Source organism: Homarus americanus, unplaced genomic scaffold (genome assembly GCF_018991925.1).
Source record: "Homarus americanus isolate GMGI-L3 unplaced genomic scaffold, GMGI_Hamer_2.0 scaffold57980, whole genome shotgun sequence".
Lineage (NCBI taxonomy): Eukaryota > Metazoa > Arthropoda > Malacostraca > Decapoda > Nephropidae > Homarus > Homarus americanus.
The window spans coordinates 368054-388970 of record NW_024716703.1 but is presented as its reverse complement, the minus strand read 5'-3'; the positions used below and the strand labels follow the sequence as shown (position 1 = coordinate 388970).

The 20917-nt window shown below is 37.9% G+C and overlaps 2 protein-coding genes across 10 annotated transcripts in view; both read right to left on the bottom strand.

Annotated features, from left to right (window-relative positions):
- LOC121858212 (formin-binding protein 1-like) overlaps positions 1-1571 on the bottom strand; it is a 155620-nt gene extending 154049 nt beyond the window's left edge. For all 6 annotated transcript variants that reach the window (XM_042354443.1, XM_042354440.1, XM_042354444.1 and 3 more), the window contains exon 1: positions 1430-1571. The gene's annotated coding sequence lies outside the window, so the exon portion shown is untranslated. The remainder of the gene's footprint in view (positions 1-1429) is intronic.
- Positions 1572-2761: 1190 nt separating this feature from the next.
- LOC121858209 (death domain-associated protein 6-like) lies at positions 2762-20917 on the bottom strand. 4 transcript variants are annotated; one of them, XM_042354435.1, is made up of 13 exons: positions 20832-20917; positions 16920-16979; positions 15623-16030; positions 14607-14713; positions 12667-12787; positions 11604-11621; positions 10023-10142; positions 9374-9459; positions 8934-9034; positions 7449-7598; positions 7121-7296; positions 6346-6787; positions 2762-4672 (listed from the first exon to the last, which is right to left on the bottom strand). In XM_042354435.1, the coding sequence occupies exons 1-13, from the start codon at positions 20886-20888 to the stop codon at positions 4407-4409; spliced, it is 2112 nt and encodes a 703-aa protein (XP_042210369.1). In that variant the 5' UTR covers positions 20889-20917; the 3' UTR covers positions 2762-4406. The 4 variants fall into 4 exon arrangements, with proteins under 4 accessions (XP_042210369.1, XP_042210371.1, XP_042210372.1 ...); XM_042354439.1 differs by having other exon boundaries at positions 4521-4672; positions 6341-6787; XM_042354437.1 differs by lacking the exon at positions 11604-11621.

The window sequence follows — 20917 nt, the reverse complement described above, 5'->3', positions numbered from 1 at the left end:
GGGATGTGTCAAGTGTGGGTGGGGGATGTGTCAAGTGTGGGTGGGGGGGATGTGTCCAAGTGTGGGTGGGGATGTGTCATGTAGGTGGGGATGTGTCAAAGTGTAGGGTGGGGGGGATGTGTCAAGTGTGGGTGGGGGGATGTGTCAAGTGTAGGTGGGGGATGTGTCAAGTGTAGGTGGGGGATGTGTCAAGTGTAGGTGGGGGGATGTGTGTCAGGTGTGGGTGGGGGGATGTGTCAAGGTGTGGGGATGTGTCATGTATGTGTCGAGTGTAGGTGGGGGATGTGTCGAGTGTGGGTGGGGGATGTGTAGGTGGGGGGGATGTGTCGAGGTGGGGGGATGTGTCCGAGTGAGTGGGGGGATGTGTGGGGTGGATGTGTCGAGTGTGGTGTGGGGGATGTGTCAGAGTAGGTGGGGATGTGTCGAGTGTAGGTGGGGGGGATGTGTCAAGTGTAGGTGGGGGGGATGTGTCGTGTGTATTAGGTGGGGTGGTGTCGTGTGTACATGGGTGATATGGGCATGTGTAGGTGGGTGATATGGCCATGTGTAGGTAGGTGATATGGGCATGGGTAGGTGGGCGAGGTGGCATGTGTAGGTGGGTGACGTACTACAGTGTGAAGAGATCCGTGTGGGAGGGGTGTGGTCTATCCAAACATTCCACCTCAATCATCACTTTGGAATTACTGAACAGGCTCGGAAACCACAAATATTCTGGGGTGACGCATCTAACAATGATTTGCAAACCGAGTAGATGAATCAACCGTCTTAGCTACAAACAATACTTATACATACATAAGATAATTCACTGTAACATCATTAAATATAAGAGAAAGGAAAAAAAAACCACTTATCTAATTCATTGGTGGTGGTCTCTTAAAATATACAGCCAAATCTAATTAACCCAACTTTTTATGCACAATGGTCATTAAATTACTTTCCTCTTGCATATTTTACTGGTGACCAACGCTCATATTTCACAACATATGCTGACTGATTAAGCAAACTTACTATAAATAATTATGTCTGCAGAGTTAACTTGTGACGAAGCCATTGTAACTATTAACTATTAAAATGTCAAGGTTGTATTAAAGAGACCTGAGGATTCTATGACTGTGATGGGTACAGTGCCACAGTGTGATGGGTACAGTGCCACATAGGTCAGCAGTCACTCTCAAGACTATACTGTAATATTATAAACAAAGCTTTAAAAGGAATTTAATAATACGCCTTCCAGACATAAACCAGGCAGCACTGTGTATGTTAACGCTGATTTATATTTTAAACCATAATAATAATATACAACGTCAGAAAAAATCAAAAGGGGAAAACCTAATGTTATGATGGAGTGCCGAGGTGGCCCACGGACCCTCCCTCCTGCCTCAAGACGAGGGTCACGCACACTCACCACTCTTATGTCTCGTGTACTTACCCAAAGCTCATTCCCCCAATTCATGGTGGGTCTTGTGGTGTCAATCCAGTGCTCAAATAAAATCCAGATTCCTTAGGGTACAGGAAATTACTTTGAAATATACAACGGACCTCACAGTTCCTCCTCCGTCACTGGCTCAGGGAACACTGACGAGTGACGCGGAGCATCATGGGTAACTCGCTGAAACTCTGACATAGAAAACGGGGAAATTCTGCAAACACATATAATCATATTTATAGTGTTTACAGCTTTATATAGTACAATTTTATGTTAAAAATTAATATTATAATCATTTTAACTTATCATTTATAATTAGCATCTCTAAAATAGATAACTTTTAACTTAAATCATTTATGAAGTTGAAAGGACGCCAGAACCCCAGGCTAGAGCGTTTGAGTTGTTGCCTGAGAGAAGCTCTTGAGGCTCATTGTTAACGGTTATCATAATTTATTGTTATAATAAATTTTGAATTAGAATCTGACTCGAAAAGGTAGACACATATCGTATAGATTTAATACCATTCTTGTTGGTAAATTTGTTAATAAACGCTTATGAAAGAAGTTCTATCAGTAATTTATAGTGTATGTACTGTATAAAGTAAAGTATGATGCATGCCTGTCTGTCTGTGTGTCACGCTAATGGATTAATTGAGATAATCGCCCATTTAAGCCTTAAAACAAATGATGGTTTTGTAAAATAGGGATATTTTGTTTTTATGGAATTAATTTATACGTGGAATTTTCTTTTTCATTCAAGATGCTGTTTACTATCTTACCATAACTAAGTTTTACATAAGTTAGATAAGGTTAAGTTCAGTTCGGTTAATTTGTTTAGTGATGATGCTATACATATACAATACATTAACAAAAATGTACGTTAAGTTGAATGCTAACCAAAGTAATAACAATAACCAAGATCTCTCACTGCCTCAACTTTACCCTTTAACCCTCTTCCTAATGATATGGCCGAAGTATTTTTTCTTTTATTTTGTGAATCTCCAGTTTCTCTCTTGTAATTCATCTTTAGCCTTCTTCCTGGTGTGTGATGAAAGCATTACACTGTGCAGGGTTAGACTGTTGCTTAAGTATATTATGTGTACTATGTTTACTTAGTCCAGGGGCGGATATAAGAATATAAAGAAGGGGGTCAAGTCCAAGAAGTTGTGGGTGGGGGAACATGTCGAGTATTGGAATTTTATGATGAAAAACCCGTCCGGACCCCTCCCTGGATCCGCCCGTTTAAGTGGTGTCCCCATAGCGAAGGGGTTAAAAAGAGTGTATGTACATATATGCAAAATTCCATGTCACAAAAGAGATTAATAAAGCTACAATATATGTCATAAATTTTAATACTAATATATGGTATACATTTCAGTAAAAATCTGCATTTCCCCACAAAGACCACAAAAAATTATGGAAATACAGTAAAGGTTTTTTATTAACCCCATAGCTGCTAAGACTCCCTGTAACCACATCAACTGACTATGAAGCGAATAATATAAATATAAAACTACACCACATTTGGTTTAATATAAAACTATACCATTCACTTCAAACAAAAGGCATAAACTACCATTTCAATGTACTGTACAGTAATTACAGTCAGACATCTGGAGCTGATGTCTTCATTAATGGCGCAATGGTATCTAATATTTAAATCCCTGGCCAGGAGAGACTTTGTGATTTTTTTGTTAGATTCTCATAAGAAAATCCCATCAATACTTTAAAAAAGATGACAAATGCAGCTACGGGATTAACTATACATGGACAAGAGGAGGGAAAATGTTGGCAATGTGGGAAGTTTGTACAATAAGTAGTAGAGTTGCAAATAATGTGGCAATATACCCTGTGACTTTGTTTTAACAATTGCATGACTTTTCCAGTTTCTACTCTACACTATAGAAATGTAAACCCCACAGAGAACTGAACTTAAATGTTATTATCCCATAATCAATGTCAATGAACCCTTTACTGACAATCCCGCCCCCCAAAAAAAAATTCAACTGCAGAAATCTGCAATAAAAAAACCTGAGAATCAATGAACACAACATTATAAAACTCTCAGTGGCATTAAATATATTAAGCTGGTGCAAAATAAACCAGAAGCCTTAAGGATATAAAGTATTAAATTTATCCATAAATAATCACCAGTAAAAAAAAAAAATTCCCATCTTTAATTTTGTGAATACAATATTCAATCAACCTGGGTTATGTAGAAAAAACACTTGCACTATACAGACAGACACTCGTCTTTACAGGCGTGGCAGTTACAAAAATAAACTGCACCATATAATCCCAGATTCAAACCCTCAAAAGGAGACATTGTCAGATTAGTACTGTAGTCTCAACTCTCCAACACCTGGGCACAATGTATGTGAGAAAGAGCAGAATGGGGCTTGTCATCTCGGAATGATTACAGATTCTTCGCTCATTTTTCAGATTGCATATTGTTTATAGCGTTCGACAAGTTTTTGGCGGCGAGTGTACATAATTCATTTGAGCCACCACAAGAGTACAGTAAAACCATGTGCTTATTAAAAAATTACCCATAAAAACTTTTAATATCAAAATTGTTAAAAAATATCAGGAATAAACAAAAAAGAAGAGATAGTGTACACTGTATCAATCCCACCTCATCCAGTCTATGATCACTAGTAACACCAGGTCCAAGTATTTGATGCAAGGATTACCGATGCCACTAAGCCTCTCAATTGGCTCAGTCACATCAAGGTTGTTATTACTGTATACTCCTTATCAGTATTTATCTGGAGATACTGTATAATGTTTCAATAACAAAGAATGGTTTTTTTTTTGTGTTACCAGTCAGCCGGACTCAACCCCAGGAGATACGAGTCGTGACGGTTGACAAGCTTATCTTAATATACTGTGGCATACCATAAATAATTATTACAGTAAAAAATAAAAATATGACAATAATACTATTAATACATCGTGTCGGTGGACTACGAGATCAAGGATCAAGGGTGCGGAGTCTCTAAACACTGCATTTTCTGTGGACTAGATGACTCTTCTTCACACTTGCGCTTTTTACTAGGAGTGTTCGAAGCAGGTAATGATGAACTGGGAGAATTAGGCACCGGTGAATTGACTAAAGTGGGTAACTCTTGATCATCATCCTCATCGTCATCCTCATCATCATCCAAACACACGACCTCACTATCATCATCCTCATCTGCTACGGAATTACGACATCCCAGTTCCTCGCTGTCAATCACCGCAATATCTGAAAAAAAAAATACATTCTTGAAATATTAATAACGTAACAAACTTTAAACAAATGACATGAATAAACACAGCAGGATTCCTAAAAAAATTTACTGAATTCCTACAGTAATTAGTTTCTAGTTTTCACCTCTATTACTCCATGAAGATATTGAACAACCACATCAACATTACCCATCACTGACACAGAGTTAGCGTCACCGGGAACTTGAGTAGTTCTCTCTCTTCCCAACATACAGTACAGTACAGTACTCTGATACATGCTATAATCTTCCTGAAAATCCTGTAAAAGTGTAAATCCTTGGAGGTTAGAGTATCATAATTCTGTATTAAATCTGAAAATCTGACTTAAAGTGAGAGGGGTAAAGTCTGAGTCAATCTTTCTCCCAATTTTTGATCTGTTCTTCTTTTGTATTCATTTGTTATTTTCTTTATTCTCTTCTAATTTTCTATACACCTTCTTCCTTCTTTTATATCTCCTTACTTCTCAATTATTACCAGCCTCTCAACCTATCATTCGTTCTTCTCATTCTCTTGTACCCACACTCCTAGGAAAGCACGTTTAAACCACTCCCATTCCTCCCTAACTTCTCTTACTTCATCCTCCATTCATGTAAGATCACTTCACCTCAATCACCTCTCTGGCACAATAAGACACATTCTCATTCCTCAGGCCATAAATTTTTTATACCTTTTTCGTAAACCTTTGAGTCTTCTGATGAAATTTAGTTTAATTTTTGCTTCCAAATAATGATTACTATTTTCAAACTGCTCTCATCCCTTACCTCACACCTCAATCTTCTGTTCACTAGTACAGTCACAATCAAAGGTCCCGCCGCTGCTTCAAGAGCCCCTAGATTCGGACTTGTGAACCCGAAGTAGGAACGTCGATTATTTTATAATGATATTTTATCAACCCGGCACCAAATGAACCTAAATGATGTGAGAATTATAGTGAAATTGCATTAAGATGTGTAAAAAGGATCTTGGGGAGGGAGCCACCCACCTGTGCTCGACCCCCCCCCCCTCCTGCTGCTCCCAGACCATTCACATCTCCCACACCTTACCCTCATCTTTATAGTTCTGTATTGTGGTTACTTACATACAACACTTTACAGTATACTATAGCATTCACCTCGGTGAAAACAGTTGTCCACAACCACTTATGTCTGATGTTCAGCCCAGAGAGTTCTGTTTCATATATTTTATTGTTGATGTCTAGTGTTTTAATAACCTCGCTATGCACTTAAAGACCTTAGTTGTTGTACTGCAGTAATAACATTATAAAATCTAATTTTCTTTAAACAGTCAAGATAGCAGTGTTATCTCTTGCTCCCCCAATAGATTCGCCATTTTTGAATTTCGCATTTTTTGGACTGGGGTCTGCCCCAATTAGTCTGATTTAGCAAGGTTCAACTGTACATCCAGAATAACACAAAAACACCAAAATCACACCTCAAAACCCATAGTTAGTGACTAATTAGCATTGTAAAAATTTCATTTAAATCGTCCAGGTGTCATTACAAGCATTATTAATCCTGCAATCGAATCATGGACCATAGAATTGAAATCGGCAAGCTCAGGAGTACCTATACTGAGATTTTCAACAAAATAAAAATTTTTATCTAGAAGTAAAAATAAATAAAAATTAGATAAGAGAAATACCTACAGTACCTTCTTCAGAAAATTCTACTTCTTCATCAAAACAAGCGCTGGCCAAGACGTTCTTCAGGTCATCGTCTGTAATGTCTCCGTCATCGTCTTCGAACACCACACACGGCTGCTGAATCTCACTCCCCTCTCTTTCTTCATTTTCGACTTCTTCAACATCATCATCATCATCATCGTCATCATCATCATCATCATCGTCATCAACAGCATCCTCTATGTCATCATCCTCTACCTCATCATCCTCGACCTCCTGTTTCTCCTCCGTCCCTTTGTTCGGTTCACCTTCTTCTTCTCCTCCTTCTTTACTCTCTTCAGTTTTGGTCTCTGTCTGCTCACTACCTGATGTATTTAACTCCTCTGCCTTGGAATTTTCCTTATTCTTATCCATATTTATATCACCCATTCCTCTTGATTCTGCATCTTTATCAACAAACTCTTGGAAGACCTAAAATTGAACATTAAAAAGTAAATGAGTACATTGTCCACTTTACAACTGAGAGATTGTTAGGGATACTGTAGTGAGAACTGGAGACTCTTCTACTGTGACCAACTCCTGAGACGGAAGTTCTCCAGGGAGGGGGATTTAGGCATTGAACAATAATGAACAGAATTGTATGTACAGGTATGGTGTATGATGTAAACCAAAGCCCTGTAAACAACATGGTATATGATTTGAACCAAAGCCTATATAATATTTGATGACACCAAGAACAATGGCAAAAACCCACCATCAGGCTATATTCAAGTTTTCCTTCAGTAATTACAATTTCTAAGTTACCTTATCTAGTTTCTCCTTTGCTATCGTCTCATTTTCACTCAATTTCTGGTTCAGATCTTCATCTTTGGTAGCGGGATCTTCAGCGTCGTCTTCAGCGTAAGAATATATGTTGTAGAGGTCGTCACTTTCCCGTCGCTCCTTCAGCATTCTTCCCACATCCCGGAATATCTCTTGAGCTGCAGAGTAAGTGTTGTGAGATACAGTATACTGTCTGGCACGTCACCCTGCGTACTGTGCTCAATAAACAACCCATACTGAGAGAAGTGTAAAAAAGATGGAAGTAAATCACCCTGCATTATCTTTAAGTAAAAAAAACACTCCTACTTACCTTGTACTCGAATAGTCTCTGGTCTGAGAGGCAAACTGCTCTGCTTTGTAACTTTCTTCAAAAGATTTAAGATGTCCACATAATCTGGAAATTCCTTAGTTTTGTTCACCCAGGCGCTGATTCTCTTGTTAACCTCCGGCCACCTCGACCCTGTGAAATAATTATAAAATTAGCGAATTTCAATCACAAGAAGTCCATCTCTAATTAAGAGAATCACCAACAATATTTTTTCTTCTTCCAAATTCCTGTTCCATCTGTATATCTAACAAGATCCTTCATGTAAAGTATTCATAGGAAGGCTTTTGACCCTAATGTACAGGATTTGGAGGGTGACCACATGTATCCCAAAGACATTTCATCCACTGACTGCCTCTATACTTGTGTTGACTAGTGAATCAACATTTGGACACATTTCTCCATAAACTCATAATCATCATATTCAGGTTTAAGAGTCACTTTAAGAGTCTGTAGTAAGAGCCCGTAGGAGCCTCTTAGCCTTCCTTAACTGTTATGAACTCAAGAAAGGTGATGTAAGGAGATCTCATTAGGTTAATCTCATCTCAACTTCCTCACCTGATGTGCTGTATATAAAGTAAAACATAGTCTGCAGCATGATTATAAGTGTGTAAGATGCAAAAAAGGGCAAGACTTACATTCATTATCAGTGTTCCGCACCTTATTACTGACACTCTCACTCTTTCCTTTCAATATTCTCATTTATTTCATCTACTCTCCCTAACCAAGAGGGATTAACACTGAACACACTAAAACAGTCAATAGTTTTTTAGTCCATTTTCTGCCCTCTTACCTCCCCTTCACATATTTACCTCTCTTATAAATTATCTGGTGTTCAATAAAAGTGAAACCTTCATTTAACAGACTACTGTATATGTGTAGTCTTGTGTCTGTACCCCAGATCGGTGATGTATCCCGGGTGGGGCATACAGCCGCCTACACTACACACAGAGGCGTAAAAGTGAGCGAGCCCTCTCACTTTAACACCTCTGTATGTAGCGCAGGCCGTTGCACGCTCCACCCGGGGTACACACACTTATATCAATTCCAGAGGGTTGTCCACCATATCAAAGTCCAATAAATAAGAAACCGCACTCTAACGGACTACAGTTATACGTAAGAGGTTAGTCCATTATATGGAGGTTTAACTGTACTGTACTACTATGAAATATGTAACTGTATACAGTACTTGACAACTCTTTACCTTTTTTATTTTTTAGTTTAAAAAATTTATTGACAATGCTTGGAGTACAGTTTGCCTATTCTGAGTAATTTAGTCAGGTCTTGACACTGAGGGTGGTATCACTTCTCACTGCCACGCAGGACAGAGGTTCGTACACAAAAAAATACATCATATTCATTGACAGTATATATAGGTCAGATTCAGGGGTGCTTGGGGACATTCTTGCTGTTTATCCCAAATTTGCTAGCCCACACTGATTAGTCTTCAATTAGAATATGACTCTTTACCTTGATAGCGAAATTTTCTTTCAATCGGACGACCTGTGGCGGCTGAGCACTGGGCGAGCTTGCAGTAATAGTCGTGAAGTTTGCTGAATTGTCTTTTTAGTCTGAAACAGGACACAATCAACTTTAGTGATGATACAGCGTCTGGATACATAAAACGTTGCCTCGTTCTAGGCTGGTTGGGTTTTGGTCACTCATTGGAGCATTAGTTTAGCTTTAGTAATTTGTCAAGAGCATTTGGTTGACTTTGTTGTCTCGTTGGAGCATTAGGTTGCTTCAGGAACTTATTGGAGTAGTTAGGTTGGCTTCGGTCACTCCTAGGAGTATTAGGTTGGCTTAACACAATTCAAAATCCTAATACCTACCACTAATTATATTTCAAGTCAGTTTTAAAAACTAATCTTTTGACAATAATTACCAGAAAGCAACGCAAATATTTTTACCTTTCCTCCACCAAATACGAAGAGTTTATGTCATCGTCAAAGTCGACTTCCGCTGATTCCAATTCTTTTATTTTGGCGGATATATCCTGAAATAAATAGTTTTTTAAATGCACTGTGAAATGACAAGGTAAATTATTGTCATGTCCAGCATCTGTTCGCCCTACACGCTACAGGTAAAGGCCAAGACACACACAGGCACATGAAGTTAAGTTCTCTATTAAAGAACTTTCAGCATCCACAATTTCACATTAATAAAAGCAATTTACATGTTTACAATATCCCTTGCAGGTACAGCTGCCCCAGAGAAAAAGTAAGGTATGTACTCTAATAGTTTAGCCTTTAACACATTTTATTAACCCTTAATTGACAGTAGATAATGGAGTGCCTTTCGCCCCTACCATAGTAAACTGTTTCTGGTTTATTGAAACTTTCCATCAGCCTCAACTGTCACAGGAGAGAGAAACGTTCTTAATTTACAAAAATTTATTATGCAGAAAGGTTATTTTTTTTTAAACATTTCCCTTTTAAAACAGAGGAATTGTTAAATTATTTATATGCAATCTACAACAAGAAAATAAGGAGAAGCCTAACCCACTAACATAGAGATTTTAACATTGATTCGTGGGTAAACAGACAAAACAACACTTACCTTCATCATCTTCTCCACTTTTCTTAGCCTAGAGTTCCTTTTTTTATCTTCTTCGGTTTCTTCTGGTAGTGGCGACGCTTCCCCGCCCTCCCCCAAGGAGTCCTCACTGGCTCCCAGCTTCTGAAGAGTTTTTACATGAGATATTGTATATATTGTACTCCATGAAGGAATGAGTCACATTCTTAAAACATTCATCACCTGTCCATAACATTATCTATCATTAAGTTCTCCTTCCCTCCATACTCCAACATACTCATCTCTTGACCAACATGTTGTTCTCCTACATTCTCTCCACATGCCTGAGCACCTATCGGCCCACCTCTACACAAAACGTCGCTACTCTGAATACTCAGCCATCCTCTCGGCTCTGAATGGGTTTTCTATCTTCAACGTCACATAAAACCATTCTCTCTTCACCTATCTCAAGCCTATGTATGTCATCCTCTTTAACTATCCATATTTCCCTGCCATACAACATTGCATTTCTTATGCCAGTTGCACACACACCTTTCCTCTTACAAGAAGAGAAAGTCCTCTTGCTGTCAATAAACTTTCTTCAACCACTTCAGTCTCTTGCAACTGAGGTAGCTTCAGCACCACCCCCTGCACTGATCATGTCACCCAGGCAGCAAGACTCATCCACACAGTTCAAAGATATAACTACAATGTTGAGTTTTCCACACATACAGCACACCTAAGGTCAATAACATCCTGCAGTCTGCCATTCACGCCACTACAACTCTTACATAGATAAAAAAAACCTTATGTGTCCTGCAACAAACAACAAGGATGATTCTCAGGACAAACTACAAACAATAAATAGTTGTATAAAAAAAAAGCTCAATCTGTTAGTCTCAACAAGTTAAATGTGCAAATAAAATTTTTCAAATGAACCTCCAACTTTCATGTGTGTAACAACTATATAACTATCAGATGCTATTCTAAGATCAATGAAGTAAACTGGTCATTCCTTAACAGTGTGATTAATACATAGAAATAATTACCGACAGATGTACAAAAGTAATATTACCAATGTATTTACTAGTGGGTTCAACAGGTGGCACTGTGATTGTAAAAACAACATAATAAACTAAACAATCTTTTCTTTCTTTTTATGGCATGCTTGAGTCTTTTCTCCTTCCACATTGACAAACAACTTCAAGGGACATTTTGATATCTGTTACTGTTTCCTATCCTTGGTTCACTATTCTCTTATAATGGGGACAGCAGTTGTGAGTGTGCAGATGCTTTCCTATTGCAGTTGTTTTTTATGACATTTTCACATGATGGAACAGTTTAAACTTTTTCACAAAGATTTACAGCAATGAGGATATTAGACAGGAAGCAGCGGCAGCCATTTACTATTATCTAAGAGGAGAGCTGGTCGGCTAACTGTTTACAACATTATGTTCTTGTTATTAAGCAAAAATAATGGAGAGATTAAACCTTCACAAGAATGATACAGTATACTCTTGACATGCACAGAACCATGCTATACTGTACTGTACAAGCATAAATATGGTTCAGGTGTGTTGGCTAACTAATCATCACATGGTGTTTCACAGAAAAGGTAAGACTCACCTCCAGGTTTTCCTCTTCCTGCACATACAGTACAGCAGCATGAAGGCACAAGCAACAAAAAATACAAATTGTATTTAGACAATGATACAACTGTCTCTGATCACAAGAGATACAATTTTATAGTCAGTAATAATGACAGACTGTGAAGAAATAACCTGAAGCATTCCCGAGTCATAAACCACACTCATCATCGCCCCAGCCACCACTTCTGTTATCAAACATCTCTTGTCACATTTGTCTAAAGTTTGAATAAAAAGTCATAATCCACATCACATGCTGCAGATTTCTGTATCACACACCTGGAATATCAGACAACACAGTCTCTTTAGCAAATCGACCCACCACATTAAATCAATTGTAACTTTTGAGGAATTCTGTTGCGGAGTTTTTGAGACAATGAAGTACAGGTGCTCCTCTACTTAAGAACGTCAACTTACAAACTTTAAGAGATACATACATCATCACTGAGGGGGGTTACCTGCCAGAACAGGTGTTTAATGTGGATGAGACTGGATTTCTTCAAGAAAATTTCAGATAGAACAAACATTACCAAAGAGGAGAAGAGTGAGCCAGGTTTTAAGGCTGTACTAAATATCCATAATCTTTTCATTTTTTACAATATGTTTGGTATCTACAGGAGTAAAGTTGGACTTACAAACAAGCCTCAGGAACGTAACTCGTTCGTAAGTAGAGGAGCACCTGAAGATGTTTCCAAACTATTGCACTGGATATTATTTCTGTACCTATGATGACAATTTGACCATAAACATATGTTTCTATGTCAAGCCAAAAACATTTTTGCATTTCCACATGATTATACTACCTGCAGTAGTACAGTACTGTGAATTACTGGTTATACAGATTAGGTTATGAGAGTCAGTCAAGACACAATCCCCCATAAATACCCTCACAGACACACACAATCCCTCACACTGCACTTCACAACACACAATTGAAAACCAGATACATACCGTACATAACTTACAGTAATTACTTGACTTCAAGATAGTGTACTTCATAAATTACAATATATGAAGCTATCATGAAGAAGCATTGATCTTACCTGTGCTTGGTAGGGTAAATCTTTATAGCGCTTCAAACTGTCCAAAATGTCCTTTATTATCACATAGATGTTGTCTATGGAGACCTTCCGTGTTGCTCGCTCAATCATTCTAATGAACTTTCTGTTAGAACAAACGACCAAATATAAGCTTAACACATTAATATATATAATAACATTGAATAAAAATCAAGAGTTTTGACCCAATACCACACAATCATAAATAAATTCAAACTGAAATTTCGCTATTCCCAAAATACAGTAAGACATGGACGATTGTCTATTTGCCAGGTACCATTACAGTACTGTGTAGTAATAGTAATAATAATAATAATTAACAGTTTATTGAAAAAGTTCTGCAGCCCGAAGGCTGAAAATATACATTGGACATAAATGACTTATTACATACATTGGTGGTTTAACAAAAGCCTTCATTAGAGAAAGGTAAAGGAACATACAGTGAACATACAGATTAATGTAGGTGTTGAACAGCAAACATGTAGTGTAGTAACTCCCTCCCAGATGGTGTTAGGAAGGACCTCGCGTGGTGTAGTAGTTCCCTCACAGATGGTGTTATGAGTGACCTGACGTGGTGTAGTAATTCCCTCACAGATGGTGTTATGAGGGACCACGTGGTGTAGTAATTCCCTCACAGATGGTGTTATATGAGTGAGGCGTGGTCCCAGGCCTTCCTATCGTAGACGGATTAACACATCGCTAGTTGTTGTTGGGTCTCATGGGCAGTTATCACTGGGTACCTGGGACCTCACTGTGTGAAGGTTAACTTGGGTACGACTGTTACTGTTGAGTTGTTCTCACTGACTTAAGCACTGTTCACCACTGTTCACCTCTGTTTAACACTGGTTCCATTCCTTTCCTAAATGAAATTGTAACTTCTGGCGAGAACTTGTTGATATTCCGGTGGGGAGGAGGGTTCAGGGGAGGGAGTTGGTATGGGCCAATTTAACAGTTGACCTGGCTGCTCCGAGAGGAGTGCCAGGTACGTCTTGACCCTTCGGTGGTGTGTGTGTGTGTGTATCATGTCAGCTTCACAGTACATATTAGTTTTGTACACCATCCCATTAGTTTATCCATCATATAGAAGCAGACCAATTATTGTACACATACACACACACACACACACACACTGGTCAGTTAAGCTTCTTTTGGAGTGTAAAATGTTTATAGTTATTCCAGTAATGCATAAGAAATAGAGGTATGCATCATCTGTTTATTGAATATTATTTTATTCTATTGTACTGTACAGATCAGGTTGACTCCACTTAACATGAGAGATACATTCCAAAAGAATCTCATGCTGGGTGAATTTGTGCTGAATGAAGCCAAAAAAAGTAATTGAAAACCAAAATATAAATGACATTCAATTTCAATCCACATTCAGAATAAAGATGGTAGTCCATTATCCTCGTCCATAGTTCCGCAATTTATCTTAAATGTGTGCAATAAAAATCACCTTTGGTATACCCCTAATGTAACCGGGTAGCTAACGTACATCCGTAAAAAACACCACAAAATGAGAGGTTATGGTACAGATGTGAAAGTCTTCTGACAGATAAAAAATAAAATAAAAACTGAGTTGGGTTACAAGTTGTTACCAAGTGTCTTTATCTGTTAGTTAATCTTCTATTCACATTCAAGAAAGAAAAAAAAAAGGTAATTTAGTAACACCCTATATACTAAAAGGTAATCAATTCTTGATAAAATATAAACAATAGCAAGTGTAATAAGTAACTGGTGTGTGAGTGATGTTTCAAGATACACCCACCCAAAAAATCCTGTCAGTTCTCCTTCCCATCCATGAACCTGTGATACTGACACACCACACACTGTTGGGTTCGTAGGTGCACTGTGACATGTTACAGATTCACAGGTTCACAGCGAGAGAGGACTGATAGGACTTAGTCTGGTGGGTTGTACAATACCTGGAATGAGAGTAGCTGGAGTGAGCCATATAGTAATACTTCCACAATTTGTCTCGGATCTTGTGGTCGTCCTTACTGGATTTGACTTCCTCCCACCGACTCACAAACTGAAATGGTACAGACATCTTAGTACTAATATAGTTAACTAATTATCTATCTACTTCTTTTATTTATATTTGGTAAAACCCCTACAACTACCTGTGGGCTGGTTACTGATAGGAAAAAAGTTGACATCCATTCCTGCCAGAGACTTGTGGGCATTTATGGATATAAAAGAAACATGATAGAAAAGTGATGTGGAAGGTTGATTGATTTGATGTGGGAAGTTGATTGATTTGATGTGGGAGGTTGATTGGTTTGATGTGGGAGGTTGATTGGTTTGATGTGGGAGGTTGATTGGTTTGATGTGGGAGGTTGATTGGTTTGATGTGGGAGGTTGATTGATTTGATGTGGGAGGTTGATTGATTTGATGTGGAAGGTTGGCTGATTTGTATAATGTACATATACAGTACAGTAATACGTTTGGCATCATAAATTTAAATCATGTGATGCCATATTCACTTAAAAAGGGATCTCTTATCTCAAAATATATATAACATAAAACTATATATAAAATATATACATAAGAGTTACAACTACAGGTTCTGTACTATATCAAAGGAAAACGAGAATCTGCACCATTTCAGACTCAATGTGGAAGTCAAAGTTTGAGTGTTAATTTATCAGTGTGTGTGTGTGTGTGTGTGATGGCAACTATTCTCGCTTAAATATACAGTATGGTGTTTCATTTTTTTATTCTTATAACCGTTTTTGTTGTTGTTGTATATGTGTAAAGTTGTGGGCATGGCTGATGTCTCGGTGGTGAGTGGTTGTATGCTCGGTGTGTTGGCAGGTAAAGATCACCATCGAACAACAGGACATACAGTAATAATATGAAAAAATAAACCAACTTGCCACAAAGAGTTTCAACAAATCAAAAGTTAGTTCTGAGGATACAATACTGTACAGTACTTACATTCTCCAGTGCTGCTATGCTTGTTTCACTATTTTCCTCCGCATTTACCTCCTTATTCTTTGCACTGTCTTGTTCTGAATTCAATATATCTGTTTCTTCGTTTGATTTACCTTTTCTTTCCTTGACACAGTTACCTGACTCTGCGTCACCATCGCTCTTGGCATTCTCCGTGTTCTTCTTACTCAATCTTCCGTTTCCGAAGAAGTCTCCGATGGTTTTCTGGGTAGTGTTGCGGATCTGTTTACGAATTTCTGTTCGTGTACTGGAGGGCGGGAAATGCTTGATGACTGTTGATTTGGGAAATTCGGACACACTCGAATCCGACTTCACTTCGACAATTTCGAGGTCGTCGCTCGTGTATTCGATCCTGTGAACAACTGCGCCGTTTGCCTTCCCGGTCTTCCTCTCCTGTAAGTGTATGAAAATTGAAGCAAATTAGTGCACACATTATAACATACAACAGCAGCCTTCAAAACAACGGCAAATCTGACACAGAGAAATAGTCCATAACCATTATTTCATACAGTAAATTCCATTCAATCTGTGATATACACCTACAGTAATCTATTATCCTCTACGGTGCACAATCACCCACACAAATCCTGTCGCCTCACCTCCTGAACCACAAACCCTGAGATTCAGACTCGTAAATCTGAAGCATTTACGGACAGAATAATACATCAGTGTCTACTGCTTCGGGTTCACGAGTCAGAATCTCAGTGTTCGTGGAGCAGCACGAGAGACTTTTTTGAATGATTGTACTTACATAACCCATACAACAGTCCCGACCACACACAGCTGTTATTACCTGACCTGTTCTTGTTTTAATTTCTACTGCACATCTATCACCACAACTAATGACACTTCTTAAGTACACAAAAATTTCCACTCGTGTAAGTTCCCTGTTGCCTTCTACAATTTTATATGCAGGTATTATAAAAAAATACAAATTATGGTACAGTAGTAATGTACCAAGGTTATAAATGATAAACATAGAATATAAAAACTGAGAAATAGAGCCGACTTTATCTTTAAGAAGCCTTTATATATTCTAGGTTGTCTAGCAAAGGCAAAGAACAGTGATAGAGACAAACCATAAAGAACTCACTACAGGACCTGCCTTTAGCCAATGTATTGTACAGTACTGGTAGAGGTAATGTTTAGCTTCTCTACATCAAAGTCATGTCTTGAAAAAAAAAAATAAGAACTACACACGATAGCATTTCCCAACATGGTACAGTACAGCACCACACACCACTCTTGTGCCGGGTCCACCAAGCAACGATCACTTACTAACCTTTTCATCTTTGGATGTGGTTAACTGATAATTCCACCCAATAGGCTTTCTAGGAGGTTCCTGAAAGTAAAATATTTTATGACCTTTGACCTAAAGACTTAAGGATGGTAACTTTTAGCTCCTCACTGAAGATGGTAACTTTTAGCTCCTATTACTGTTTAGTAGTGCACACATATGTATAGATATATGGCATGACCAAGTGGTTAAACTGGCAGACTGAAATGTTAGCTATGGGTTCATATCTATTCTCAGACAGTGACTAATTTATGAAGCAGGGCAAGTCACTTCAACCATGAGTGTCTCTCTACACCACAGTGGTGCCCAATACTGTACAGTACTGAAGTGGTTTCTAATTATATCTTATTCATTTACTGGAGATCTAAAATAAAACAGAAATATTTAGGTGTACTTATCCCTTTTGGTAGTTAAAATTTTTACACCCAAATCTAATGTTATATCATAACAACCTGAGGCTGTTTATGAACAGTATAAAATATCAGTTTCATCAAGCCTGATGGAGTCTTAGACATCTATGCAATATTAGAAGAAATTTTCCGTATCAAATCACATAAAGTCCATAGCCAGGAGGAGTGGGAGGGGGGGGCATACCCCCCCTCCCTCCCCCCCATTATACCCCTTACAGGAGTTCCGGTCACTAGACCTTCAACAGGCAAGATGTGGTTTATTTTTCTTAATTAAAAACAAATAATATACTGTATATCACTACAACTCCTTTACAGCCAAAAGTGAGATAAATGTATGTACAGTATATATCAGTTGCCACTAAGAGCTCAGGTTCTCAATTGACTCAGTCATGTCAATATTGTTCTAATTGTCCACTCTGTGTCAGTATTTTTCTGGCTAAATAAACTGTTTCAATATAGATATAAAACAAGCTATTGTACAGTAAGGAGGTCATAAAGTCCAAGGGTCAAAGTCATTTTTCTTGGGTCGTGGTTCATTTTCATCAGAGTCCGTTAAGATGCATCGCCATCCAAATGCTGGCAAATTTTTGTAACTGTGAGAAGCGATTTTGTAAAACCAGAATGGATGTTTTGATGCTGTAAGACATCAAATATTGGTAATTACAACATTGTGATTCAGTGTTCTTTATTACAGTGCTCAGGTTATCACAGTATAGTGTCTATTTCATTACCACACCAACATCTTATTCCAAACTACAGGCATTTGCCAATTAATAAAATGACTCCATCCCTGACTCCATCCCTGAGAGACCTTTCTTAAATTAATTTGTCATAAATCAGACCAAATTTTTTCATAGACCCCAAAAATATTTCTAATGACAATTTTTGGTGTACACAATGATGATATGCCAATAAAAAACAAGATTACAAATTTAATTGACATCCTCCACCGCACTATGTGACGTCACGCAGCAAAGAGCAGTTTACCTCCCTAACTTGTTCATTGTGTTCTCTTTATATTTCTATTAACAATGCATTTCACATGATAATTTCTGCTTCTCCAAGTGCAGAAATTATCAGAGATCAAGAGAAGAGTTATTATCCTTTAAAATATCAGGGAATAAATAAAATAGATTAAATGCGAAATAACTGTAGTGACTCTTCGCATGTCAGTCTGCCAACCTATCTGCTGTCTTGTTACAAACTGACCCTAGACTCAGGTGCAAAGTTTGAGTGAAGGCACTATGAGAAAGTTCAACCTTTATTATGAACAGCAACATCTCCGGCTACTGCAACAGTACTGTATATGATTTATGGTTTTATTTGACTTTTGGATGTAGTGCGCCCCAAAGTTATAAACTACTGAAACATTTAGATCTCCCTATTCTGAGCATTTTAAACCCCATATTTACCATTCGGAAATGGAAAATAGCAACACAATTGAATTAATTGATTTTACGTACTTTTCAGTCTTCGTTTGTGAAATCTGCGTGAAACACAGTTAATTATGAGTGTGTTTACATCACGAATGTGCAATGTTGACTGACGTCATCCAGTCGTGACCAATGATGTATCGATCTCATCACGCAAATTTTTTTCGACCAATCACATTTGAATTTTTTCAAGGAAAGCAGCCCGGATACGGATTTGAATTTCAATCACCAGTCTGACAATGGCCGTGGTGGAGGTTGGGTGTGATTCGTGCTCCTATGATTATTTTAAGTTTATTGCCGAGTTTTATGAGAAAGATGATCATGCTATCCAATTCCTGCATAATCATGGTGTTCTCCCTGTCTGTTGAGTGTTAGGTTAGTTTAAGCTAGGCCTACTGGGGCTCTGCCCAGCTAGGGCTTAGGTAAGGTTACGTTAGGTCATGTTACGTTATGTTGTTAGGTTAGGTACGTTAGGTTAGGTTAGATTTCCCAAGCTCTCCCTCATTATTGTTGGGGGGTTTGGGGCGGGGCAAAAACGAGTAATTTTCGCCCATAATGAAAGTCAGATTCGCTTAAAACACACCAAAATACACTGGAAAACATACTGGTCAACCCCTAGAGACTCATGTCTTAAAGCAAAAATTTACCTGATTTATCAGTGATAACATTAATCTACCTAACCTACCTAACTTTTTCTTATCATTGGTTAAATTAGGTAGCTAGGTTTGGTTTGTTCATTAAACCAAATAATGTAGCAGCAGCTGGTAAGACACAGCCGTACATATATTTCAGGACAGAATTTTTTAAGGATAATGTTACGAAAATGGTATTTTTCATGTTGCTCAGGCACTCAACTGTGATTAAGTACTGTATTTCAAAATAACGTATTTGGTAAAGACTCATTTGACACCCTAACAAAATTTTAAAGAATATGATTTTTATCTTCTTCGCTAATGCTTATTTATGGAGATATGACCCTTTTAACACTAGTAACGACAATGATTTCTTTCAAAGGGGCAGGATTTTGATGAGGGAAAATGTTGGGATAAAACACAAACACAAAACCACGGATTGAACTTATCTCTCTGATGGACGTGCCTAAAGTGATTCTGTGAACGTGATTTCATACACAACCAAATGTGTTTATGTCTGTTGCATGCGATCTGGTCAGGAAGAGGATCCAACAAGGTAATTAAGTTCACTGAAAACATTTTCACGGAATATTATATATTTACGAATGCACAAAATTTCAACTAGACGTAATCAGTCAAGGTACGGCTTCCTCGTTACTTAAGCATTGAAAACACGCAAAAACGAGAACCGTCTCACCTTTTACTCCGCCACCGGTTAAAATAATTTTGTATCATTAAGACTTTTTGTAGGTGAAGGAAGGTTAGGTCAAGTTATCAGAGGTTTGTTTAGTGGTTTTATGTGTGTTTTAACCCTCACATTTTTTCCTCATTTGCAAATCATGGTCATAACTCCTTAAATATGTATGAACAACAAAAATATGACATATTCTATCAAATCACCATGAGGAACATAAGAAAAACCTACTTTAGTTATCAATTCCCATTATGGTTACTGATGAGTCTTACCCAAAAGTGATAATCTTCAATAAACTAAGATCACCATACATTTAGGATACAAACTAAGGTCTAATCCATACAACACAATGGAAGACACTTAATATATACATTTATCACTATTGGGTATTAAATGACTCATACAGTTGTGTTACCAGTCATCTGTACTTCAAAAACCAAGACTTTTAAACCCTAACCTAAGCCAATATAATAAAGATTCCCACTAATATACCTTACCTAACTACACCAAATCCAACAAATTACCCTCTCCTAATGATCTAACTCTAATTATCCCAAAACCGACCTAAAACAGCCCCCCTAAACACCCAAGCCCAGGAGTGATAAATCTTCCCACTACTTTATTAAACCATCAAATACCCAAGATACCAATTTTTCTCTAATTACCATTGATTCTATACTACCTACACATCAGGTTAATAATGATTCCTCTCTAATAATAGGACTGACCTGGTAATCATCGTCAGAAGAAGCAGAATCAAGCTCTATCACATCCTTTGCCGCCATTGCTGTCTATTAGTAAACATGGTGTAGGA

Excerpts from the sequence above, each read along its gene's own strand:
- LOC121858209 (XM_042354435.1), bottom strand. The coding sequence starts at position 20,888 with ATGGCGGCAAAGGATGTGATAGAGCTTGATTCTGCTTCTTCTGACGAT. Across the intron at positions 9,460-10,022 it reads AAGTGGAGAAGATGATGAAG|GATATATCCGCCAAAATAAA; the intron begins GTAAGTGTTGTT and ends TATTTATTTCAG. Across the intron at positions 7,599-8,933 it reads AAGAAAATTTCGCTATCAAG|GGTCGAGGTGGCCGGAGGTT; the intron begins GTAAAGAGTCAT and ends ATTATTTCACAG.